Source organism: Lagopus muta, chromosome 6, assembly GCF_023343835.1.
Source record: "Lagopus muta isolate bLagMut1 chromosome 6, bLagMut1 primary, whole genome shotgun sequence".
Classification (NCBI taxonomy): domain Eukaryota; kingdom Metazoa; phylum Chordata; class Aves; order Galliformes; family Phasianidae; genus Lagopus; species Lagopus muta.
The window spans coordinates 5739458-5765557 of record NC_064438.1 but is presented as its reverse complement, the minus strand read 5'-3'; the positions used below and the strand labels follow the sequence as shown (position 1 = coordinate 5765557).

General features: G+C 42.1%; 1 protein-coding gene across 1 annotated transcript; it reads left to right on the top strand.

Annotated features, from left to right (window-relative positions):
* Positions 1-7: 7 nt before the first annotated feature.
* On the top strand, positions 8-23584 carry LOC125694324 (palmitoyltransferase ZDHHC13-like). The gene is made up of 11 exons (XM_048947328.1): positions 8-281; positions 575-728; positions 10709-10853; positions 11934-12096; positions 13097-13222; positions 13555-13688; positions 14504-14606; positions 15849-15971; positions 16911-16973; positions 17370-17463; positions 20869-23584. The coding sequence occupies exons 4-11, from the start codon at positions 12076-12078 to the stop codon at positions 20961-20963; spliced, it is 759 nt and encodes a 252-aa protein (XP_048803285.1). The 5' UTR covers positions 8-281; positions 575-728; positions 10709-10853; positions 11934-12075; the 3' UTR covers positions 20964-23584.
* The last annotated feature ends 2516 nt before the right edge of the window (positions 23585-26100 follow it).

The following is a 26100-nucleotide window of genomic DNA, read 5'->3' as shown; positions in this document are numbered from 1 at the left end:
CCGTCGCGGCGCCATGTTGGGTTGGTCTCCGACTCCGCCGTGGCGCCATGTTAGGTGGGTCTCCCACTCCACCGTGGCGCCGGAGAGACACTTAGTGCGGTGGTGACACTGAATCGACGCAACCCGAGGAGGCCCTGATGCCCGCCTAACGCTTGCTGTGGGAGCCCAGCTTGTGCAGCACCAGAGCTGATCCAGGGCAAAGCGTTTATTGGCTCAGCTACACGTAGACCCGTTTCGGCTCTTTGGTTTTGGGTTTTTTTCCTCTCTCCTTCCCCTCCCCAGTACGTTTAAAGGCAGTGGAGCTCAGATACACTCCTTGGTTTCCCTCTTGATTTCTGCTACGCACGGTGGGAAATGTGGGTTGCATTGCTCAGCAGTTCTCAGAAGCCGCAGACTAGAAAAGTGCAATTGGTCTCAGGTCACAAACTGGCTGGTTTAAATCTGGCCAATCCTGCACTGTCTCCACCAATTTTCCCCTGCTTCAGGGCTCTACAAAACAGCAGCTTCCTCTGGCGCTGCTTTTCCTGACTCTGCAGTAGGCTCTCACCAGGCCTTCTCTCTTTCTCCTCTGCAGGGAGCCCTGAGTGCAGGACCTGGGGCCTTTTCTGCTGGCCGAGAGCAGCTTCACAGCAAAGAGGAGGCCTTTGTGGTTGGAAGACCTGTCTTTTGGCTAGACAGAAATGCACCGTGGCCGCAGGACCTCCAGTCTCCCACAGACTTAATCCCTGGTGAGAAAGCAGAAACTGCCTTCCCTTTCCCAGCCCACATTTGGCAGGGTGTGTTCTCCCTGCTCTTCGGAGAGGGCTCAGGGTAGAGAACTGTCTGCAGAGGTCAGGGGACAGCCCGAGTTCTTCCAAAACAAACCGCACCCCAAGGGCTGTTTCCCTAAATGACCTTAACACAGCACATTCCACAGCAAGCAGTGTCAGTCTTTAGTAATAAAGAAAAGTATAAGGGGTGGACTTCAAAAATAATTCAAAGGCAACACAGGGAACAATTTCCTTTTTTTCCGTACTGTACTTCTGATTATTTACTGTTATACTTCGATAAAAGCAGAGGGGTCATGAACTCTACCAGCTGCTGCTACATATGCTTGCTATTATATTAGCATAAGGAACAAGCAAGCAGCATTCTATTTTTGTTTATGCTGTCCTATAGTGATAATTTGGTGATATACCATTCCTATGTGGATTCATTTGACTCTGGGACTATCTGTGTGTATTTCTGTCCACGTTCCTTTTTTTTTTTCTTTTTTTTCTGAACTTATGCTTTCTCTCAGTTTCCGTGGTGGCACTGCAGTCGAACAAGCATTAGAGTTGCTGGTTTGTTTAAATGGAGAAACCTTGAAAAAAGAAGTGCCAAAGCTGTTTTTTCAGGTTTCAACATTGAGAAATTCTAATTGTGTGGTGAGGACTTCAGTCATTTAATCATTTAGGAGAGAGCGACTAAAGCAGCTAAGGAGACTGAAAGCCACAAAAGATAGTCCATTTCCTTGGGTGGATACATATTAGGGCCTGGCAGTACAAATGGCAGAAGAAGCAAAGCAACTTCAGTCTCAGTAACTGCTGAAGTAAACCTGTGCTCTGATTCACACGGTGGGAAAAGGCTGTGATAAGTCTGTCAGTTACTGCTGTGTTTGGAATCAACTGAACGTGAAGAATCAGCGCTATTCTGCAAAGCAAACTAACTGCTCCTGAACTGGGAATGTCAGAGCAACATCAGCAACGATGAGCTCATGCAGCTACCGAGAAGGATTTCCAGACCTGATTTGATATCTATGCAGCACTGTACTCCGAAGAAGGACCTCAGGTTTGTAATGTTAGTACAAATTAGCATGTCAGGTCAGCATTAATTAAAGATAGTGTGCTCATTCGTACATTGCAGAACTGAGCTGGGGAACTTGCGTGACACAGTAAAGTAATACAACCAAATTTTTGACCCACGACATGAACACTATACAGATAAGCACACAGTCCTGGATTTCTTAGAAGACTTTACTTCCCCAAATACCCAAAGTGCTATAAAATCAAAACAGATAAAAAGATAGCCTTTTTTTTTTTCTTAATGTACATACTTAATGTTGACCTGTTTATATTGCCTTCCATCCATTTAGAATAGTAAAGCACACACACAGTGTTGGTAGACTTGGTGCTTTTGAAAGGAATATGCTCAAACTGGCTGTCGTGAAAAGACTGACTATGAAGACTTACAGCAGCCAAATAGCAAAATATAATTCCAACAAATGGAAACAGAAAGAGCCTAGTGAGACTTAGAGAAATAAATGGCATGGGCTTAGCAATGGGAACACCAACCGAGACAACCTGGATACCCTCCAATTGGAAGGTCTTCATCTGGCCTGTGACAGAACTGAAGACTAAACTTACAGAGAGTGCAGACATGGGCGCAGAAAAGAAGCATGTCCAGCACTGACGTAACATCAGCCAGCTTGAACAGTCAATGAATACGTTCACAGATCTCATCCAGTAGCTTATACAGCGTTCTAAAAAAAAGACACTGTCTTAGCTGCTGTAGAGCAGCTATTGCTATCTTACAAACAAAGCAGCAGTTAATAATGTTCACACTGTGTATGTTAGGATGGCAGGTTACTTCTTAAAATGCAATCGCCTCTACCAAATGCAGGCAAATTCCTGAATTTCTGTGAAGATTTTGTTGCATAAAATCTTATCCTCAGATCAGTTACTGCAGTCAGGCACAAGACAGTTCAAATACCAACAGCTCCTAAGAAAGCTTCACAAAGAGAATTAACTAAAATTACAGCTGTGGAGTCAAGTATGTTTTTGTAACATCTTCAGTGTGACTGTAATTCCCTTAGGCCTTCATGGTAATAAAGCACCATCACAAATAAAAAGCACCACATGGGTTTTGAAAAGAAAATTGGTTGGTTTTACCTGGGGAGGGTGGGAAGGAGCTTTGGGCTAGAGGCACGTCCCGTGCCAGAGCATCCCAATGGCACACGTGGGATCAGCAGGTGTGTCAGAGAAGTGGGTGAGGTTGCACGCTGAGCCGCAGGAGAGGAAGGGAGGAGGTCCCAGGTCAAGGATGGGGGGCACCATGAAGCACAGTCAGTGCATGTCCATGCAGTCTTGCAGACCCAGAGCTTCCTGGGTTGTTTCTGCTTTTGTCGCATTTGCATGCTGCAGGGTGAGTGAAAGTTTCTGCTGCTTGATTCTGCTTCTGCAAGAGCCGCCTACAGGTAAATGGCTGCGGGGATTGAGGATGTGATAGAAAGCATTTGTCTCCATGACAGCGTAGTTACGTAGTCCAGAGAGCGTGAGAGTCAGGTCAGTTGGCAAAGCACTGACCCACTGGGGATGATGCAGTGGTCACATGGTTACAACTCACAGACGTTACCGCCAGAGGAATGGTGCGGTGTTGTGCTCCTGCCTTTGGCAGCCCCTGGAGAAATGCTGTGACAGATGCAGCACCTTTGTGTTGCACTGAATCCTGCCGTGCTGCACACAAAGCTCTCCTTTGTCAGAAGCAGGGAAGGGAAGAGGGAAGTGAAAGGTGGGAAAGAAGATCACAGAATCATAGAATCATAGAATTGCGAGGTGGGAAAGGACCTACAAGATCATCTAGTCCAACTGTCCTCCCATTACCATTGCCACCACAAGCAGTAAACCAGATCTATTAGCTCCTCATCCAGTCACCTCTTGAACACTGCCAGGGACAGTGACTCAACCATGTCTCTGGGCAGCCATTCCAGTGCCTGACCATTCTTTGAGAGAAAAAGTTTTTCCTTATGTCCAATCTCAACCTCCTGTGGTCCAACTTGCAGCCATTTCCTTGGGACCTGTTTGTTGCCTAGGAGAAGATAAACCCCTCCTCATCACAACCTCCCTTCAGGAAGTTGTAGAGTGCAGTGAGGTCTGCTTTGAGCCTCCTCTTCTCCAGACTGAACAATCCCAGCTCCCTCAGCCACTTCTCATAAGACTTGTGCTCCAGACCCCTCACCAGTTTCGTTGCCCTTCTCTGGACACCTTCCAGGGCCTGAATGTCTTTCTTGTAGCGAGCGAATGTAGAATCATTCTTTTTCAGGGTATTTATGTTTTGGACTATTTCTGGAATGAAGCCTGGTATTTGAAAACCATTGCTATCTGCCACGATCATTTTGGATGGTATTGGGCTGGGGAGGCTGCACTTGGTAATTGGATAATTTCTTGTCTTGACTTGCCTGAGACCAGACACTTATATGCTTTTTTTGAGTAGTAGCCTTGGAATTTGTACTGACAGCATACTGATAATGCCAAGGCTCTTTAAATATTGCGAGATAATCTGAGCTCTAAATCATGGTAGCCTTGCACTGCCTGTCTTTTCACTGATAAGTCCTGGATGACCAATGGAAGAAATTGCCCAATTAAGGCCAATAAAAAAACCCATCAGCATTTAAAAAATAAAATTGGGGAAATTTGAAGAGAAAGAGCAATACTGTGAGTAATGAGAGTATTACGCATTCAAACAATTCTTCACAGCAATTTCTGTCACTTCTAACATTAGGCATAGGTCTTTCTGTACTATTTGACATTGGATCGTGGAAGGACTTTTATCTGTTTACCTGATGCAGAATTAGCTGCAGCTGTTGAGGACTTTACCCTGCAGATAACCTAGCTGCTGCAAGTGAGAATTCTTCATTCTTCATTGGGAGATTGTTAAGCTCAGGGTAGGAAGCAATTGGTTGTGAGGTTTTTCAAGCAAGGGGCCAGGTTAAACTGGGTTAAACTGGATTAAACTCACATCCTCTCTGATGTAAGCATGACAGATCCTGGCTCTTCAGGCTTTCTTGCTTTCCATACGCAGTTTCATGTCTGTTTTGATGACTGCATCAGAATGAACTGTGTGTGTGTAGAGTGATTTGCATCTGGCTGGAAAAGAAAGTGGTAACTGCACCGAGGCTTATACTTCTAATACATAAGTGATCCTGGGGGGAGCATTAAAAAGAATTATCAGTTCTGTAAGCTTCCTGCTAACGTGAATGTCAGCAGTGCTCTAAGCCACGTGCAACTGGTGTCAGCCTTTAAAACTGAATCATTAAAAAGACAATTGAATGTAGACAGAGTCTTATATGTGCCACATCTTGTGGTGCAGGCACATTTGGATTTGTTGCCTTCAGAATGCCAAAAAGTACGTCACTATGTGTTCTGCCCTGAAGGGTTATTGAGTGTGTGTGTTAGGTTAGCTTTGGCTCTGATATTTCACATTTATTGATACTGTGCTATCAATACCTCCAGTCAAATTTTGAGAGCATATGCCTCTGTGGAATGCTGGAAATTCTAAATGTAAGATTGCTGAGATTTGTAACGCTGAAATTGATTTAACTTGGTTTAAAGCCAGTGGGAACATGCAACAAAAACTCCTGATAATTCCTTGGAGCAATAAAGAAGCTAAAAGTGTGGTATTTTAATACATTGACTTTTGACTCCTGCAGGGAGACAAATACCAAAAGCCAGTGAGCAGGGTGCAACAGGCTGGGCACACTCCAGATTGCCATACATCGACGAGGGAGAATCACAACCTTCTTGCAGGTAGCCGCTACTGACAATCGCCCATCTGTAGGTGCCAACGGGAGGCCTTCCCATGTTTCACAACCTGTCCCTAGATAGTATTGCAATAAGATGGCATCGCTGAGATCTGATCTCCACTTTCAGCATAAGGAAGACTGTTAGTTTATAACTCTTGATGCAAAGCTGAAGTTCGGTTGATTCCAACCCAACCTGTAAGAATGCTGACACAATTCTACGGCAGACTGAAGCACACGCGATGCATTTAGGTATTAAACATAGAAGCTCCTCTTTCATAATCTCTTAACTCTGTACAGCTCAGTAACTGGCCAGTTACTGGCTCAGTGCTGCGTGTAAAATGCAGTGAAATGTGGTAATTCAGTTGTAGCTTTATTCAGTGACAACAGCAGTGCATGTTGTTGCCTCATGGTGGCAGCCACAAGACATTTTCTGCTCTCAACTGTCAGTGTTCAGATCACTGCTGCTTGTTTAACACAGACTGGCACTGGTCCAGTTTAAATAATGCACTGTCTTTACTGGACGTGAAAAGTGATGTGCAATGGAAAATAGAACTGGAATCGTGTTTTTTTCTGCTACAGTTTGTTCAGGAAGAAAAGCCTGAGAAGGGAGAAATGATTACCTTTTTTTCCTCAAATTACAGATGTGGATCTGCTTTGTGATGATGGAACAGATAATGAAACTTTTAAAAACTATATTGGGTTACTGTCATGTCTAAATAGGCATTATGCACAATTTACTGCATAGTAACTTTGCAGCTCAAGGGTACTTGAAACCTATTAACACCATATAAAAAACCATCACCATAAACTTAATAATTCCTTGTTGCAGTGACCACATTTCTTCCATAGGAGTTTTGTGGAGGACCTGAGAATGGTTACAAGAAAACAGCACAGGAAAACTCTTCCAAGTAGAGATAGTGAAATGGGGATTAGATCATTTCAGAAGGGAAAGATATAAGTGAAAAAGATTTTGCAGAACTCGGAAGTAACAAATGAAACACCTTGCACAAAAATGTGGGATTATATTCTGGGGCCCATAGAGACTGGAAATTGTTGAAGTAGATGATTTCAATTACTTTTTAAAGCACAGACATTTATTTGTGTTATCCAAGGCTATGAGCTGATAACAAAAGCTGCAAGAGTTAGCTAGCTGACTCAAGTTCGAGGTTTTGACAAAGTTGAGACACACTTTTGTATTAGTTCAGAAGAGTTATGGGAGAGGTGACTAATCCACAGTTGGGTGATGTAGGTGTCCATTTCTGAAGCCTTTTTGGCCAAGCAGGATATTGAACTGGATAGACGTCTGATCTGATCCAGTAAATCCCAGGTGTTCTTATTAAAAATAAAATAAGAAATAAAAGGAAAGTACAGTGTTGTGCAAAACTTCAAGTTAAGCTACAGTTGCAGCAGAGCAAGATAGCTGCTTTCAGGACAACCATCTGAGTGTTCTCCTTGCCCTGGCTCTCCTAAACTTCCCTTTTGCATTATCAGCCACCAGCTGATAAGCTCAAAGAGAGTGACCATGTGGAGTTGCTTTGTCCTAACGGGTTCTCTTGCTGACTAGCAGAAAACACTTAGCAGACCAGGACATCCCTAACCTTTACAAGGTTGGTTCTCTCAAAGATGCTTTTATTAGTTGAAAGTCAGCAGCCTGATTCTGTCTGATGTGCTCTGCTCTGCTTTGCTTTGTTCATGATATAGCAGGAGAGCTGGCTGTCAATCATGCGTGGTTCAGTTTGGGATGAGTGGCAGTGCAGAATCCTTGGCCGGTGCCCGTGGGCTTCCTTGCAACCCGGGGCACATCAGCTATTGCCTTATCCCTCAGTGCCTCCCTGCTCCCGGCAGTGAGTGGCTGTGCACAGATAACTTGGAAAAGGAGCACTGCTTAGGAAAATTGCTCAAGGAATGCACACAAGCCATTTCATTTTCATTTAACAAACAGCTCTTTGTTTTATTCTAGGGGTGTAAAGGGAGGAAAAGTTAAAATGTGCCTTCTGTGAGCAGCTTTTGGTGGTGTTATTTCTGTGGCCCCATAAAAAGCCCTTGCGCAGCAGTCCTGGAAAACAAATTTAGGAGATAGAAAATATGGAAACAGAATAGCTCCTATCTGTGCCCTTGTTGTCCTCAGGTAGTTAGCAAAGGCTTTGCCTGAGCTTACTTTGTCACTGCATGCTGGCAGATGGTACAACTGATGGGCAATAAAAATCAATGCCCCCTGTGTGTACAAATCCCACAAATACAACAGGACGATATTTAGTTTCAAGTGCAAATTTGTCTGTCTGCTCAGCAAGAGCCAACTCTTGCCTACTGTTGGGAGCTTTGCTCTAGAATTCTGCAAATTCAAACATGGTTTCTTCTGTAAAGCCAGCTGTATGTGCAGTAGAAGGAAAGCATTTCTTCCTCCTTCTAGAAAGCTTCTTATAGATTAGCAAAAATGATGCTGGAGGTGAGGCCCCCAGGCAACAAACATTAAAAGCTATAAAATTGAAAAGTGCCAATGTACTGCTGTAAGCACTGCTACCAACAGCCGTGTGCAGAGAATCTCTAACTAACTCACTAGTTAGCTCAACTAACTTCTACTTTAACAAATAACTTCTTGTACGCCAGGTTCTTAAACTGGAAAGCAAACTCTTCTTCAGTTATATTTTTGTGCATCCGCATTCTGGTATCTGTTATATATCAAGGTAGCAAAATGCCTCCCAAATCTTTGTTCCTCAGCTTCCCTACCGTGAGCTCTACATCCAAAGCATAGAAAATATTTTGTGATGCCAAGCTAAATTAAAGCTCTACATATTTATGAAGTGGAGCTGCTTTGATGTCTATTTATGTAGCAGCTGTGCATATGGAAGGAAAATCTGTATTAACACGTCAGCTAGAGTTTGATTTTGCATTCATTCTGCAGCATCTGGATGGCTAGCCGAACTTGCAGCCCAGCAGTACCCACGCCTGTCCTTTCTGTGCTGGGAAAGCAAGCAGTAGCAGTGCATACAGCTTTCGGTACCTCTGTTCAGAACTATTTTCTCTTCACCGACTCATTCACCATATTCTAGTGAAAGAAGTCTTTTCTGCTTGCATCAGGTTTTCACAGTCCAGATGTCTGAACCGCAACTTCCAAGCACTGGAAGGCCACAACGAGGTCTCCCAGCAGCCTACTCTTCTCCAAGCTAAACAAGCCCAGTTCCCTCAGCCTTTCTTCACAGGAGAGGTGCTCCATCCCTCAGCATCCTCGCAGTCCTCCTCCGGACCCGCTGTCCCAGCTCCTTGTCTTTCCCGTGTTAGGGGCCCCAGGTCTGCACGCACTACCCCAGCTGAAGCAGCCGCGTTTTGCCAGCCTTCGCGGTTCTCTCGGTAACTCGCGGCCCCGCCCCGCGTGCCGGTAACCAGGAAGGAGGAAGCAGCGGAGCTCGGCCGGCGGCATGGCCGGGGGCGGCCCGGCGGTGAGGGGCTCGCGGTGAGGGGCCGGTAGCCGTCGTGGGACGGACGGCTGATACCGAAGGGTCTTCCCGGATTCTGGACTCGCTCGGGAAACCCTGGTTCATGTCAGGCCTGGGGGGACCCTGCGGTGCGCGGCTGCGTGCGGGGCGTGCTCTGCTGCTGCCGGGCGGCTTCCCGGTGCTGCGGCTCGGAGCGTGCGGATACGGGTGGTGGTCTGTAGCGTGCCGTCGCTGCTCTGGGAAAGGTGTGCCGCTGGCAGCTGGTTTTGCACGGGGTCACTAAATCCCCGCGTAGTTCTGTCTCATAGAACGTAACGGTGTCATTTCTGTCCTCCCACGTTTCCGCTCGGAGTGGAAGCTCCAAGTTTCGCTTGCGTTTGAAACCTACTTCCGTGCTTACACTGGACTCGTTCGGGTTGGAGAAGACCTGAGATCCCCGACCCGCCCCTCGGTGCCGCATCTACATGGATGCACGTGGCAAGAAGGGTGCCTTGTGAAGAGGGCGCTATGGCGTCCAGCGTTGGCACGATGTTTGCTGATGGCCGTTTCGTCACCCAGCAGTGTAAAAACCATTGCCGTGGGCCTCACCAACCTGATGTGCGCAGCTGCTGTAGCATCTGCAGAGAGAAGGATGTGCCGGTGCTGCCGGAACTGCAGCCGATCGCTGAAGACCCTGGCACGTGTGATATTGTGAAGGCTACACAGTGTTTGTCTTACTTGGGCAAAGTTTCTATTCCATGTGGGATTTTTTAAATTGAAAATGGTAGGGCTCTGTTGCCACCTGCTTGTCCAAGAGAAAGCACTTGAAGTGTATATACTATTATAAATACTGTCATAATCAGCAACAACAACATTGCTAGGTAGAAAATTCTACGTATTGAGGCTCAGACCAGTTCTTTTTGCAACAACTCCGTTGAATGCAAAGTGGAGCTCTTGAGCAAGACTTACGGAGATTGAATTTTTCATTTGTGTGATGCTGTTTAAATTGGGAGATATTTGAAATAAAGTCAGTTCTTTTCCTCATTTAAGGTATGGAATGCTAGAGCGGTGCAAAGAACTGGTAGAAGCAGGATACGATGTTCGACAAGCAGACAAAGAAAATGTGACTCTTCTGCACTGGGCAGCAATAAACGACAGATAGGAGCTGGTTAAGTAAGCTCTGTAGCCCATGGGAAAGGATCTTGAGCATTCTGTTGCTATCGATTGTGAGTGCTTCCAGCCACGGTGTGTGGTGCTTGAGGGAAAAAGCTTAAAATTGAATTTTAACACAACCACCTTTGTGAAAATGTCAGTGAGGTGTAGTTACCACACTTCCTTTCTGCGTGAACTTAAGTGATGCGTGAAATCATTAGGTGTTCCTGGATTTGTTTCATTTGACAAAGATTACAATTGTCTTTGTAAGGCCTTGCTACTTACTGTGTGCTTTCTTACACATTTTCTCAAAGCAGCATCCTGTTCTGCAAAAATATTGTCATCCATTTGCTTTTCTAGAGAAAACTTGTTTATTGCAAGCTGCTTGCTATTACACCTATGTTATCCTCAGCACAATGTTTTTGTGCTTTGTTATGTGTTCTCTTAATCTTGTTCTGTTGCTGTTATGCAGGTACTATATTTCCAAAGGTGCAGAGAAAAGAGTGTTTAAAGTCTTAAAAGAGTGTTTAAGAATTGTGAAGGTGACGCTTTCATTAAGATTTCAAGCTTTCTGTTATGGCTGTAGTCTCATATATCGTTACAGACAAGGACACCTACCCATGGTCACCTTATTGTTGAAGTGTGGAGCAGATCCCAGCCTTACTGATGGGGCAGGATTCAGCAGCATTCATTTGGCAGTGCTGTTTCAACACATACCCATTGTAGCTTACCTCATATCAAAGGGCCAGGTACGTTGCCACTGTCCCAGGTGTTATTTTCTGCTTAGAAGTAGCCGGTTGTGCTCTGAAAATGCTTTGTGGAATTTAAATGTTATCTCCTGAAGTACAAGCATGTATTTGGTATTTCCCTGTGCTATACGTGCTACATTTAAATAAGTATGTGTTGATACATGATCGTATTTTGTTCTTTTAATGAACCAGTTTTATGTACTTGAACATTCAGTTATGCACTTTATTCCTTTACACAAGGGAGATATTTATTGTTGCTTTCCAAAGTGGAATTTATAGTATTTTTTATCAAGAGGGGACAGGAAATACTGTTAATGGAAGGAATTCTGTAGATGTATTTGATTAATTTGAAGTCACTTTAATGGGCACTCAGCATATCCTGAAATGAATGCTGTTCAAGACCCATGGAAGGGAGAAAAATTGTTTAAATTGGCTTCCTGGCAGGTACAATTTAGTTCCCTTTTGCTGCTGTGGTGTGGCTGCGTAGCTAAGAATCTGACCATTTAACTTTGTTTACTGAAATCCGTGATCATCACTTACTATCTTTTTCTTATTCCTAGAACGTAGACACAGCAGACTTCAGTGGACTTAGGCCTTTAATGTTATCAGCACAACAAGTGGTGGGCTAAGTGGGGAATAACTTTTAAAAGAATCTGTTGTCCACTCATTGCTGGGTGCAGTGCTGAATCTTTTCTTCTGGTTGTGTCACTCTTGTTAGAGTGACATTTTTTTCTCTTCTACTTGTTATAAAATACTATGTATCCAAGACATAGGAGATGATGAAGCAGCTAACTTGGTACAGTAAAGAAAGATCCACCCCCAAAAGAGCTATCTTAAAGTAGTTTAGGTTTGCAGCTGGACCAGCTGGTGTATCATTGTGCTTTCCTAGAAATGAAGGTGAAATGAAGGATGAGTTCTGTTTTCTAAGCTTGGCTCTGTTGCTGATGAGCTTGTTGAGAGACAACACGTTTGTATCTGCTGTTACTTTACAGCAGATGCTAGCAATGTTTTTTGTTAATAAAGTGTTCAAAAGTTTCCAATGCAGCTGATGTTCTGTTTGTTAACTCTGTTTTCATCTAGACCAGAGCCCACAAGTTTTCTACTAAAGTTTAACCCCTCCCTCAATGCTGTGGACAACGTCCAGAAGAACACTGCGCTGCACTGGGCAGTAACATCAGGAAATGTTAGTGCAGTGGAGCTACTGCTAGAAGCTGGTGCTAACATGGACATAAAAACTGTCAAGGTACAATTTCTTTCACTGTTTCTGTTGTTTTCATCTGTGTAGTATTAATGGGTAAAATGAATATGAAGAAATACCTGAATCCCCTCCCCTCTGAATGTTCTTTGAAATGGATGGGGGGAATAAGGCAAGAGTTCTTATGCTTTCCAAAAAGAATTGAGCACTTTGCTTGTGGTGTGACACAAAGTAAGAATGTGGAGATGGTTTGAAATGTTAGTTTAATGAACACCTGATCACTGCAACCAAATGTATTGTAGCCTTCACAGATTCTCTCTTATTTTTTGTTTGCTTTGAGCCAGCTGTTCTCTACAGCATGGCCACAAGTAAGGCCTTCAGCCAGGCTTGTCAAAAATAATGCTGCTTTGTGTCTGGTGAGCCTCGTAAGGTCTTGAAAAAGATGAGCGTGGCATCCTGAAAAGATCAGTGTCTGTCAGTGCCAGTTTGTGCACTCAGAAGTGCACGTCACGTGAAAGTCTTAGTCCTAAGACTTGTAAAATCTGGCAGGAAAAACTATTAACGTTGAAACTATTGATTCCCATAGAGATGCTTGCATAGTGTAGTAATTCTGGTTTGTGTATTCAGCTGCACAGCTTTTCCATCTGCTAGTTGTTTTGCTTTTTTTTGAATATATGACTCTTAGAATGTTACTGGTTTGGTTTTAAAAAGTTAACATAAACAAGAAAGCTCCCTTTCGGTAAGGGATCACATTCAGTAAGCTTGTCATGTTCTAAAAGACTGTTTAGTGTTTCAGGTTAGGAGAGACAGTTCAGCAAGCGATTCGTGTGCACGCAGCTGATTGCAAATATCAGTCTTTAGAACTACAGAGCACCAGATGAAGCGTGTTAGAACTGCGAGTTTACTTTACCTTTGCCTTAAAGAAAAATGGTGGGTTTGGGGAAGAGGCCAGTAAGTTCTTGTTTTAGTTCAGTTCATTTCTTGTGTCTGTTACAAAGGAAGACATTGATGTGTTAAGTGCATAACCAAATGAACTTTGTTGTTAAAGGGAGAGACAGCCCTTGACCTTGCAATTCAAACTCAGAATTGCTTCGTCATTTATATGTTAATGGAGGAAGGAAGAATGAGAAGCAAAAGGAATAACAGGTTACTGAGAATAATGGAGAAATACGAGGTAATGTCACTAATGGAAGGAAAGCTTCAGCGTTCTGTGTTCAGAATAATATGTAACTTACCTCCATTCCGACAACAGGATCTTCTATGCTTCCAAACCTGGACACTCAAAAATGAAATGTTTTAGAAGCACCTTCCTGTTCCTTGGGTGTTTGTTCCCGCCTTTCCCCCCGCGTTGTTGTTTTCCCTCCCTCCTTATCCCCCGTGTTTTGATGTGTCACTTTGTTACCCACCTTGAGTCTCTCAGCATTCGTTCTTATATTAAGTGTATATATTGGAATAAATCCTGCTTTTCAATATTCTGTCATATTTTATCAGTGATCATTTTAACAGCTGTTCCTGCTGCTGGCGTCTTGCTTGACTGTGTTGTGGGCCATAGGATACGTAATGAACTTAAGTTCTGATTCTTGGCTTTTGAAAGGATGCCTGCTTCTCTTTCTGCTGGTTGGGATGGCTCTGTCTGTGAGGTTTGTGGATTTCTCTCTTTCTGTGTATTTAATTCTAATAGATGCAGTACGTGGTACGTAACGCGGTGTTCTTTTCAGAGTCTACAGCTTCACTTAGGTTTTTTGATTTGTTTTTTTTTTTTACTGTACTGTAGAAAGGATTGTGTGAAGGATTTAAATGTATGTACTTTTCATAATGATTTTGAAATGTGGTGTCTTTAGAGGGTCAAGATTGTAGTTTCTGATCCTTGAGATCTGAGGAGAAAACAAGTGTTGAGGTGGCATGTTAGCTGGTTTTAATGATAAAGAGGGTGTTACTGAATGCCTGCACCTGACAGAAGCTGAGATACCCATTTATGAAGTTCATAAATGTGCTTTATCTTTTCCCTCTGTATTTGCAACGTAGCATGAGTTTCAGTGTACCGTTCCCACCCTCTGTGTTCCCCAGACCTCCTAGTGATACCCTAAGCTGTTTTGCACATTTCCCATTTCTTACAGCAGTTACTAAATTGTGTTCCTTGAAATGGCAATACTGTTGTTGTGTCAATAAATAAGAGTTTGTCCTTTTCACCTAATGCGCAGCTGCTTGGATATGTAAAATTAGGCTGGAACAGAACACTCCTCAGTAGATGTTTTTTCTGCATCACGAGTTCCTCTGTGCATCTGGCTAAAGCATGCTTCTGAGTGGCAATTTTGGTTTGCTTTAACAGAGGCTTAAAGAATACCGAGTGAAGTTTTAAAAATCAATTAAAAAAAACAACCACGTTAAGTCTGTACTCCACGAAGTTCAGTTTTGGGTGAGAGAAAAATGCTCGTTTATTTTCATCTTCTTTCAGGCAGTCTGTGGGAGTCAAGAATCTGAGGTATCTTCCCACAGCACTGATGCTAAGTTCCGTCTTTTGGATGTCTGTGACGTGGTTTTTCTGGTTCATGCCTGATATCCTTTGTAATGCAGTAGAACTTCCCTTTCACTTTCTAGTAAATGTAAGCCCAGTTGTGCAAGGAGTGACCAACAGTCCCAGCTGATGCCATGCGACTGCGAATGTCTGTTAAGATTACCTACGTTGCGCCAGGGTTAAATAGCTTTGTGTTTAAATGGAAGTTACAACAGACTGAAAATACGTATCTTCTTTTCTCTTTGACAGGTATTTGTGTGTAGTTCTGGTGTTTTTGTTTTGTTTTGTTTTAATCTTACTGGGATATCAAAATGTCTTTGTTATATGCATGGTTGTAGAGTCACCTGGAGATGCCATATGTAGACCATGTTCCCTCTTTGGGACCATCCAGTAATGTATTTTGGTATGCTGTAAAGCTGGATAACACGTGCATCACACATTGCAGTTGTAAAAGCATCTCATTTCTAAATGACAAGGATTTGGCAGTTGGTGGTATTCGTGCTTCTGCTTTAAAAATAAATAAATAAATAAGGTCAGGCAAACAAATTTATTTGTATCCCTTGGAAGCAGACCTTCCATTCTCCAGTCTGCATTTGTTCAGAGGTTATGCAGCATCCTCAGTGCACAGTGCATTCATTTCTACCTTTCTTTGACTGACGAGTACCTCTAATTGTTTACACTCACTTTTCAGCACTGTGTTCTTACACAGAAGGCACCTGCTTATTTATTGATTAAGCCTTGGGAAGGGAAGGCCATTAGGGAGATACTTAAAATGTCAATAATTTAGTACTAAACCAGCTATAATGCATTGCTACCCAAATTTAATTCATTTTTGATTACTTCATCCTTTAAGTGGCATTTCTTTTGGTTCTGTTTCCAATGAAGATCTTAATAGGATGATCACGATTCATTCTGATGAACTGATCACATATATGCTTGTGAGGGATACACGTATGCTTGTTGCAATGAAAATCCTGTTATTAACCGTTGCTTTGTGACATTCTACGGTTTTCTTGGCGTCGTCTAAATTAAACGAAAGCAAGAATTCTAACTGTAGGGGTTAAAGGTAGACGTTCAGCAGTATATGATGAACTCAGCAATATTCCTAAGGGTTGTGGCTTAGTGAGGTGATGTTTTGCTCTTTCTGTCAAACCCTTGCTCTGTAGAAGTCAACGCCATTCTTTTTGTTTTTATGTATTGCTGGTAAAATACCACACTCTCATTGTAGAATATTTATTTGGCAAAACATAATGAGAGAATATATTCCTTAATCTAACTGTTACATGTGACCAATGCCATTGTTGAGATCCCTGTCATGTTCAGCCTAGTGGGTCGTCTTTATTTTTTCTATAAAGCCTGGAGGACTGATCCTGGATATATTATGTCTTCAGAAAAAGACAAAAAAGAGGTAAGCTGACATGCTGCACCATGGTTGCACTTCTGATTGACTCATTTATCATCAAATGTGTCTTTGAGATTTTAGTTGTATCATCAAGCAACGTAGGTTGTTGGATGATAAACCCAACCTACTGTGGGTTTATCTTCAGCACCTTGCTGTTACTTCCTTGCCTCGGTCTTCTCATTGGAATATGAGCTTCAGCCAAGAATGGTACGGCCTTGTGCCTTTGCTATAACCTATGGCATAAAGTCACAGATACTTCACTTAATAAATAACACTCTTGTAAGGTTTTTGTTCTAGCTGTCTCTGGTGAGAAGGAGGTACAGTGCTTTCCTAAGGTTCTCTGTACTGAAGGCTAGCAATGATGAACATCTTCTCATATTCAGTATTTTCTAGCTGTGTTTAACAATGACAGAAAAAGGAAATGGACTACCAGTCAGTAGGAGGTTACTTGTTTTGTCCTTTAAGCTAGTGACTGTGACTCTGTGTGGTTTACAGTCTCCTTTCGTTCTCGACGTGGTTATGTTTCTCCTGCTTGCCAGGGAGATTAAACTGCAATTGTAACTTTTTTGACATTGTTGCCACAGAACTGGTAAATATTGGCTATCTGGTGCCTACAAAGAAGCACTGAGTGCTTATCAGGGCAAGATAGGCAATATTTACAAGTCTTTTTGCAATGGTGTTGAAAAAGTTTCTGTCCTCATCCCTTTTGAAGTCTGGCTGACTGTGTGGGGGAGGGCTGCTTTTCTAAATAATTCAATGTGAGTGAGGTTGCACGAGTCCTTGCCTTCTTGTGGCCCTTTTCTCTGTTCCAGAACCGCAGGTATTTCCACGTGTTGTTGCTCGGCACTCCAAGTGCTCAGTGTCTGCAAAAGGCCTCACGTACAAATCTTCATAGGTCCCATAAAACGTGATCCAAATGCACGCAGAAAATGTTCTGTCTTTCAGAACATTGCAGCTCTAGCAGAAGCAGGGTGCTTGGACTTCAGAACATTCTGCACGTCATGTCTTGTAAGTAAGGTTTTGATATTCCTTTGCTTTTTTGAAACCTGTTTTTCAGTCAGTAGTAGTTCAGTACAATACCTGTTTTTCTCCTTGTCATACGAGTGCTACATACGCTGCTTGTTCTGGGCTAGATTTCATTTTCTCACTTCTGGTGGCAAAGCAGTTTTCAGATCGTTGGGTTTCATTCTTGAATTAAAAAAAAAAAAAAACAATAGAAATTCCATCTTTTTCTTTCTTTTTTTTTGTAAGATTTAGAAAACTTCTCATCTGTGTTCTGTTTTGGAGGCCCACTTTATACTAATAGTTATAAAATATGCTAGTGCCCATGAGGTGATGCTCTGAGCTTTGGTCAAAGCAGCTGCTTTTACTCTGACTGTATTCCTTTCCTTTGTGCTCAAACAGGTAAGGAAGCCTTTGAGATCTGTGCACCGCGTTCCTTGTGATTCATGTGTAGCCAGATGTGATCAGCATTCTCTGTGGATTGCACAGTGCATAGGTAAGAGTCTTTGCTTTATCAAAGCTGAAAATTTCATGCCTTAAGAGATGTTGCAGAAATAACATTTATCTACTTAAAGAGCAAACCTGCAAGAACACACTGTAGAGACTGAAGGGGTTACTGAGAGTTGCCCGAGAGTCTTATCTGATAAAAATCTATTTTTTTAAGAGCTAGCAATTTTAGGACACATCAAGGTGAAGCAATGAAATTGAACAGTACAGATTTTTCAGTTTTCTAAGACAACTGTTGCAGTGCATGGGCAGAGCTGTGTTAGCATAATGAGTCCCCGTCCAGCTAACAGCGATGTGCTCTAAAGAAGAGACAAGTGCTGGCTGACTTTACCAGAACTGATTGTATTATATAAACTGAAATGGCTTACAGGAGAAAGTTGAGAGAGATCTGCTTTGTCAAACTGTCTTGAGGACAGCAGAGATTCCTACCAATAGTAGGAAGTGCTTTAGATTCTTTTTCCTGTGAAGTGGAGGAGAAATACAAGTACTGCAAAATTCTTAAAATGTCATGCTGGTTTTTGTCTTCTTCCTTGACTTGAATGTAGGTGTTGGGAACTATCATTACTACCTATTGTTCCTGTCTTCCTTAACAGTGACCAGTGTCTGGCTGCTTTATCGAAGTCTTCTGTGTATGTATCAGTGAACTTATTTCAATTTAGCTGTCAGGGACCTGTGTGTGGTTTTTATTCCTAGCTAGCATAATTAATTATAACTGCACAAATGAGTAACTCAGTCTAGTTCCATCCCCATCTCAGGAGTTGGAACTGAGTGATCTTTAAGATCACTTCCAGCCTAAGCCATTCTGTGGTTCTGTGTTGTAGAAATGAGTCAGTGTTCTACGTGGAGTAAAATGGACCAGGTATGGCAGTGGTAGACACAGAGTGTGAATGTGAGTTGCTTTCCTGTGTTTCAGTGTGGTCTTAAGTGTGCAGAAGTACAATGTTTTCTGTTTTCCGTGTTCACGTGAACATGGGAGGAAAACCACTTGATTGCTGTACTGACATAACAGCAAAATCTGTACTTGTTTTGTATTTTTAAGACATCATAGGCTTTAAGCATCTCTTAGAAATCTACAGGAGCTGAATATTCCAGTTTGTTTATTTAATAGTGTGAAAAGTATTGCTTTCTTGTCACTGTTACAATCTTCTTTTGTTGGTGGTGGTGTTTAAGACAAATCCTAAAACTAATAATTAGTGTGCAGCAGAATTTCAGAAAGCTCAACGATGAGAGGTAATTATTATTTCAATATCACTAGTTCACTTTAATGTAAAAACAAAGCAAAGCATCTAGCCAGTTGTTGGAATGTTCCCTCTGTGGATTATGGACACAGAAAGTAAAGGTTGTGCAACGAGAGCAGCAAGCAGTTGAATATCCATGTGAGTGTTTTAAGTGGGAAGTGGTGTTTTGAGAGCAAACTGCTCTACAACACTTTGTGCAAATATTCTTCGCTTAGTACGGGAGTGGTCAATGTTAGAAAGGTAAGGAAATGATTGTGAATCTTGTCAGATTGGTCAAACCACTGCATAACAAGTTACCATGCAGATGGAGCATGGACGTACTTCTTTGAGGCTGTGCAGGTGCAGTTCAGCAACAGCAGAAGGGCTGGTTTGGTTACCAGTCCATAGCACAGCACCGGGAGCTGATAGGAAGAAAATGAATCGCATCTCATCTGGTCCCAGGTCAGTAGGCAAGCTAATATATCTTGTTAGAATAGTTAGTGTAAACGGAAAAATAGGCAACAACAGAGGCCCAAAAGAATTTCTGTGCCCAAAACCATGGGCATATCTTTAATTTTTCTGGATAGTCTGAAGTCTTCTGCCTGTAAACTTTGTGTATGCTTATACAATCGCAAGTATAACACAGCTTTCCTCCTTTAAAAATGGAATGAAAGAAGGAAGGATGAATGATAGATAGTCTTATAGGTCATGTACAGAGATTTGCAAAGAGCAGAGGTTCTCTCAGTTGGCAGAGAGAATCCTCCCTCGTTTGGCCTTGGCTCTCCTGTTGCCAGTGCCCATGAGCGTTCGTGGATGTGGGGTTAAGGACTAGAGACAAGGTGAGCATTTTGCATTTGCTGAATGCTGAGGAAAGGATTTCCCCTTGTGGAGTAAAGTTTATTGATTCCTAAAGAATCACAGAATCACAGAAAGTCAGGGATTGGAAGGGACCTCAAAAGATCATCTAGTCCAGTTCCCCTGCTGGAGCAGGAACACCTCAGTTAGGTCACTTTTTTGCCCCCCTGAAAATATAAATGTATGGTAGTTTGGTGATGGAATGTATTTAATATTAGTCCTGCTTGTATAAAAACATTTTAATAGTAATTTTTGTGCTGACAAATAGCTGCTTCCACGTTTGTTTCACAAAATGGACTTTCAAGCAGCTGAAAATACTGTTCATACTTAATTTAGATTTTACATTATTCTGATTAGTTTAGTACTGTTTTCTCTTGAGTATGTTTTCTTTCTTAATCTGAGCTGTGCGCTTTCTGACTGTGATTCCAAGTCTTCTCTGAACCCAGGTTTCCCTTACTGAGAGTCAGTGCTTTTTATGAAACGTACGAGCAGATTACCGCTGTGGATGAACTTCATGGTGAAACCATCATGTACAGTTTTACATATATGCATTATACTTGTCAAATGTATTAAAAAATACAAGAAAATGAGATCCTTTTTTTTTTTTTTTTTTTTTTTAACCAGTTATTAAAACTATAACTAAAAATTACATTTTGGCAATTTGGAGAATAGCTTAAAAAATTCCTTGCTGTCCTCTAAATGACAACCCTACATTATCTTGGGCTGTGAGATCCTACCAGCCACTTCATCGTGTGTATTTACATATTGTTTCACAAAGTGTGTAATGGTTTGTAAGCATGGGGGGCAAAGTAGCAGCTATTTGGTACATGTTACTCTAACCTGACGTTATCACAACTAGTAGAAGAGCTGGCTGATTAGAATACCCACAAATAAATCTTTTCCTCCCAAGGGAAGCTGTGGCATGGTCAGCCCAAGCACTGCCTGCATTCTGTGCTGAGATAGTTCCGTTCCAGTCTGAGTTCTCAAGTCAAGAAGAGAGGTGTGAGCTAAAACTTATCAGGAAATGATTAAACAAAATGCAGCTTTGAGTCCATAGTGAAAGCCAATTTTAATCTTGATGTGGTAAGTGGGGCAAAAATGTTACATATTTCACATTATCTAGAAGATGAGTTGGTGAGAAAAATGTCAGCATGCTAAGATGGCAGTGTAGCATTCACACTGGGGAGCAGACAACGTGCTTAATGTTCATTGCTGTCCTGCCAAATCACAAGTCAGACTCAGCAGGATGTCGGTTATCCCGTGGCTTCTGCTGAATTTTCCCTCTTTCTTTCCTTTATGCTCTCACATTTTCCTCTTTCTAGGAACTAACATATTAAATTGTACGGAAGCTGGGAAGAGACCAGTTGATGTTTGCTGCCAGCTTAAGAATGAGAACACTTACTGGCTCTACCACTAATGCTGAAGGAAAAGAATGATGTCTGAAGAGAGGAGAGAGAAGGATCACTTTTTATAAAATGAAGTTAAAAGACTGGAATTTAGCGAGAAAATTTGGAGAGCCCATTCTCAGCTGTGCTGAGAAGGAAGAGGGAAACAGAACTAAGGAACACAGAATCACTTAAAATTAAGCTTGCTGTAACCAAGCGAGCTTGTATTTCTGCACAAGTTTCCAAGACCTGCTAGGTCAATTGTAAATGCTTGTGCTTACTCCACCAGCATATCTTCATCCAGGAGGGAGTAAAAGATTGTGATTGCTTCCAAACAGAAATAAACATTAATGCCTCTCCTGAGTCTCTTAAGAATATGCATTTTTCAACAGTGCAGTGTTAGTATGGAGGGAAGTTGACTCCTATGTGTTGAAACACACTTCATGTGTAATACCCTTCTGGTGTGACACAGGCATTATGTGTTTATGGATCTAGGCAGTGAAGGTGCAATCTCTGATGCTGACCTCAGTATGGTACTGGTAGACCATCAGCCCCAGCAGCATGGATCCAGAAAGGCATTCCCTTTGCAAAGATTTTACATTCTAAAATCTTTATTCCTAGTTGCTAAAATGAAATAATGAAATGAAATGAATAAAACGGAGATGCTGCAGGGGCCTTTTCTCCCCTTGCTGCTGCTTTTCTTTTTGTTGTTGTTGTTGTTCCTGCACAGAATCTGTGATTCTGCACGCTGCTGGGTTCGAGGCACCTGGAACTGCTGCTGCCCAGCTAAGCTTGCCGTCCTTCACACAGTTTCCTCTCTGGCAAGATTTTGAAGATTATGAAGAATATAAACGTGCAGTAAAAACTCGAATTCACAGCTAGAGGCTGCACCTCCTCTGGGTAACAGATTAGCTGGCTAGCCATCAGCTGAGCAGATCATGAGACCATAAAGCAATGAAAGAAAACAGCTTGCTAGACTTTGGAACTACCTCCATTGAACTTAGGCTTTTGCCTCTGAAATTAACATGCTTCTGTAGGTAAATGGATTTCCTTAACAGCCAAAAGGCTGGTCCTGAAGTAGAAAGAGCTGTCAAAAATCAGTCTGGCTAAAAGTAGTACGGTGTCCAACCCCTCAGGGAAAGCTTCAAGTTTGTCACTAAAACAGAACAAGTCCACGATGAGAGATTTGTTATTTTTTTTCTTTTTGCCTTACAGGCCTTTCTTCTTGTAAGTAGACATGTTAGACACTTTGAGAGCTCTATCTGGAATGTTAGTGTGCAGTTCTACACACACAAAAAAACAACATTTAAGAAATTACTATGATAAACATACATTATTCAGGATTTTGCATTACTTACCTTTCATTTCCCGTTTTTCCTTCTTTGCTCATCTTGTACTGTGTACAAGGTACCATGTACTGGAGGAAAGGTACAATATATAAGCTCCATTTTGAATTAGACCATGAACTGCCTTAGTGACCTAGTCTGAATGTAGTTTGGACTAAAGTCCCTAGATCCCATACTAGCCAGTGAATCATTCCACCCCTTTCCTCTCACTGAATTTAGATCTTCCTGGATCTTTGGGGATCTCTTCTTTAGAGCTACAAAATGTGGCCTGAGCTGGGAGAATCTTGATATATATTTGTACAGTGTCTCCTTGGAAGTGTTTATGAAACCTCTTGTACTTAAAGAAAGTATTTCTTGAGCAGGCTCTTGTTTTTATTTCTCACAATTGTTTCATTTGAATATCTTGCTAGCTCCTCCGTAACTGTAGTATTGCTGCCCTCCTCCTAAAAGCACTGGTTAAAGGGAAGCAATGTCATCTCCTTGTGCAGGGTTATGTATTAATTATAGAAGGAGCAAATTGCTGTGTCTTCAAATTGTTGGCAACTCTTTTGGTTTTTGTGACAAGCCTGCTGTTAAGCCTTAGATAAGGTAAAAACTTCTGAAATTTTTACTTTAGCTTCTATTCTTTGTCACTGTAATGTAGTAGGTCTCTACATCAGCCTACACTTCTCATTTAACCCAGAACTATTTAAAGAAGTTTAAGGAAACATTATGAAGATGACAGGACAGTGCTTTTATTGTGTTAAAAGTGAATACATTGGTGCAAAACGAAGATTGAAAATTAAACCTTAATTAAATCAAGCCTTAAACAGGAAAACACAGGAAGTTGGTTATTCAATTCAAGCTTTTTGATTCCCTTTTAGCTCTGTTAAAATCTGTGAGTATGGCTTTATTGTTTGGAATATTTGCATGTTGGAGTTTCAGTCTGTGGCTTTTTGTATGGATGCATTCTTCATGGTGTGTCTACTGCTGTGGTCTTGTATTTCAGTTACGCAGCTCCTTCAAGCAAGCTTTTGGTAAAAAGAAATCTCCCAAGTCAGCATCTCCTCATTCAGATATTGAGAAGATACAGGTTCTTCATTGCCTTCATCGCCAAAGCTGCCACACTATAATTCTACTGTTTCTACACCATTGCTGAGAGCTTCTCATTCCAATTCTCTGTAAGTGATTTCTATTTTTATTTTTTAAATGGAAAAATGGGTGGAAAGCATCTTAGTACGCAGTTAGAGGAAAAGAGCAAAATCGTGCTTTTGATAGGTCCAGCGTTTATATGCTAGTTCTGTGGGACATCTCTAGGCTGCTTTCTAGAACAAACAATGGCAAAGTATATCTTAAAACATCCCATCCTGTTGATTCCTCTGAATGGGAATCTACAAATCTGTGAAAGGACTACAAGAGTTTGACAGCTTTTTGGTTATGTGCACTGCTAAAACCAGACCGCAGTAGAAGCTATAGCGGGTCCAGCAGCGTAGCCTTGTACATGTGTGCTGGTCTGCTCCTACTGGTTGGCCCTACTCCTGAGCAATACTTGCTTTATCTCCCAGAGAAGGGGCTGTTTTTGGCCAAGTGGATTTGATAAAGTCCTTAACCATGTCCAACCAAGGACCCAACTCCACTATACCACTCAGTGCCACATCTCTACTTTTCTTGAAAATCCCCCAGAGTGACGCCATCACTTCTATAGGCAACCTGTTCTAATGCCCAACCACTTTTTCTGAGATTTTTCCTAACAGCCAACCTGAACTTCCCTTGGCATAACTCAAGGCCATCATCTCTTGTCCTGTTGCTGATACCCAGGAGAAGAAGCCAACCTCCACCTTGCCACAACCTCTACAACAGGAAGTTGTAGAAAGCTATGAGGTCTCCCCTGAGCCTCCTCGTCTCCAGGCCAAACAATCCCAGTTCTCTCAGCTGCTCCCCATCAGACTTGTGCTCCAGTCCCCTCACGGCTCTGTTGCCCATCTTTGGATATGAGCCAAGTCTTCCTCGCATTGAGGGACCCAAAACTGAACACAGTATTCAAGATGCAGCCTCACCAGAGCTGACTGCAGAAGGACCATCACCTCCTGCTCATGCTGGCTGCACTATTTCTGATACAAGCCAGGATGCCACCGGCCTTCTTAGCTACCCAGGTACACTACTAGTCAGCCAGCTGCTGACTAATGCCCTCAGATCCTTCTCCTCCATGCAGTTTTGTCAGCGACTCTGTCTGTCCCAAGCCTGTAGTGATGTATGAGGTTGCTGTGACCAAAGTGCAGGACCTAGCACTTGGTCTTATTTCAACATAATCTCACTGCCAAGATATAACGGCAGCAGAAACTAAAGAGACATTTTTTTCCACTTTTTCCATTTAACAGACACCCAACTGTTCAAGATGTTTCCCTGTGCTGTAGAACATAAAACACAGAAGAGCAGACAAAAGATGACAAAACAAGAAGGGCAGACGCTAACCTGACTTCACCCACAATATCTGCAGCAAGGTTCTGCAGGCTGTTTCGTAGTTCCTCTACTTCCCTCCTCAGCTCCAAGATGTTTGTCAGCACAAAATTCAGGCGGTCCAGCACATCCACCTGTTGAAGATGTTTCCCTGTGCTGTAGAACAGAAAACACAGAACAGCAGACAAAAGATGACAAAACAAGAAGGGCAGATGCTAACCTGACTTCACCCACAATATCTGTGGGTGAAAATGAGGATACATACTGGCAGTTGTAGGGACATTTTTTTGAAACTTTAGAAGTCCTCAATATGAGAATTGAAGCAGAGCCAAAAAAGAGCAAACAGTAGCCAAATTAATAATTAAGGAACAGGTCTAATCACTGCTGCCTTCCAGCAGACACATTTTATAATAATCTGCAGTGATGGAGTCCCCAGTTAAACTGACAAATTCAAATAAAGGCAAGAACTTACTGAAGATCAAATGGCATGGTTTACTGATATGGCTGAACACTTAACAGCTTGTTTCTGTTGGACAGAAACGCCCACATCCTCCCCCACCTGCTCCTTCCCTTACACTGGTTCTGCCACTCATCAGACAATTCCACTAAGCTAATGGAACAAGCTAAATTATGTGAAAAGTAGTTTAATGGAAATGTGAACAGTTTCTCCCCAGGTTGCTGAGTTGGATCAGCTCAGTGGAGTGATCAGACTCAGTTGAGCATCAGAGCTGGTGTAAGCACAGGGACATGACAGCAGCACAGCACAGCTGGCAAGCAGAGGAGTGAGACAGATTTGCTCCTTTTTGGTGGTAGCAAGATATTTACATCAATCAATCAATAAAGGCTCATCAATATCACCAAACCATGCTCTCCTGTCTGTGTTTGTATGTAAATGAGATGTTGATTTTAAAGTTCTGTTCTGTTGCTTAGCTAACTTTACATTCAGGAAGGTCACAGGCATTTGTGATGGTTCATTTGGGCCACCTGTGAAATAAAGTTTAAAATGGCCACTCTGAGCTGTTTGTGAGTCTAAACTTGCATTTACAGTGATCTTAGAGAACTTTATAAAATAGATTTTGTGTGTCTTCTATCAGTAACTTCTCCACTTGGGCAGGATAAACAAATACAGAAAGTTATAAGAGGCCGTATTGTAAAACATTGCAAATAGCCTTGCAGCCTTGTAGATGCCATAAAAAACTTCAGCCTGATTTCTGTTCCAGTGTACTAAAGTATGCAGATTTGAAGTTTTGCCTGCTGCTTTCACATGAAGAGGTGAAAGAAAATATCAGTAGAGTCAAATGATAGTGACAAAATGCCAATATCAGAAGATAATTCCCCATGAATTTTTTAAAGCTTCTCCATTCTCTTGAATCTAATTTGTTGAGTT

Coding starts and splice junctions, on each gene's coding strand:
- LOC125694324 (XM_048947328.1), top strand. CDS start 12,076: ATGGACATAAAAACTGTCAAG. Junction 12,097..13,096: donor TGGACATAAAAACTGTCAAG/GTACAATTTCTT, acceptor TTGTTGTTAAAG/GGAGAGACAGCCCTTGACCT. Junction 15,972..16,910: donor CAGAAAAAGACAAAAAAGAG/GTAAGCTGACAT, acceptor TCTGTCTTTCAG/AACATTGCAGCTCTAGCAGA.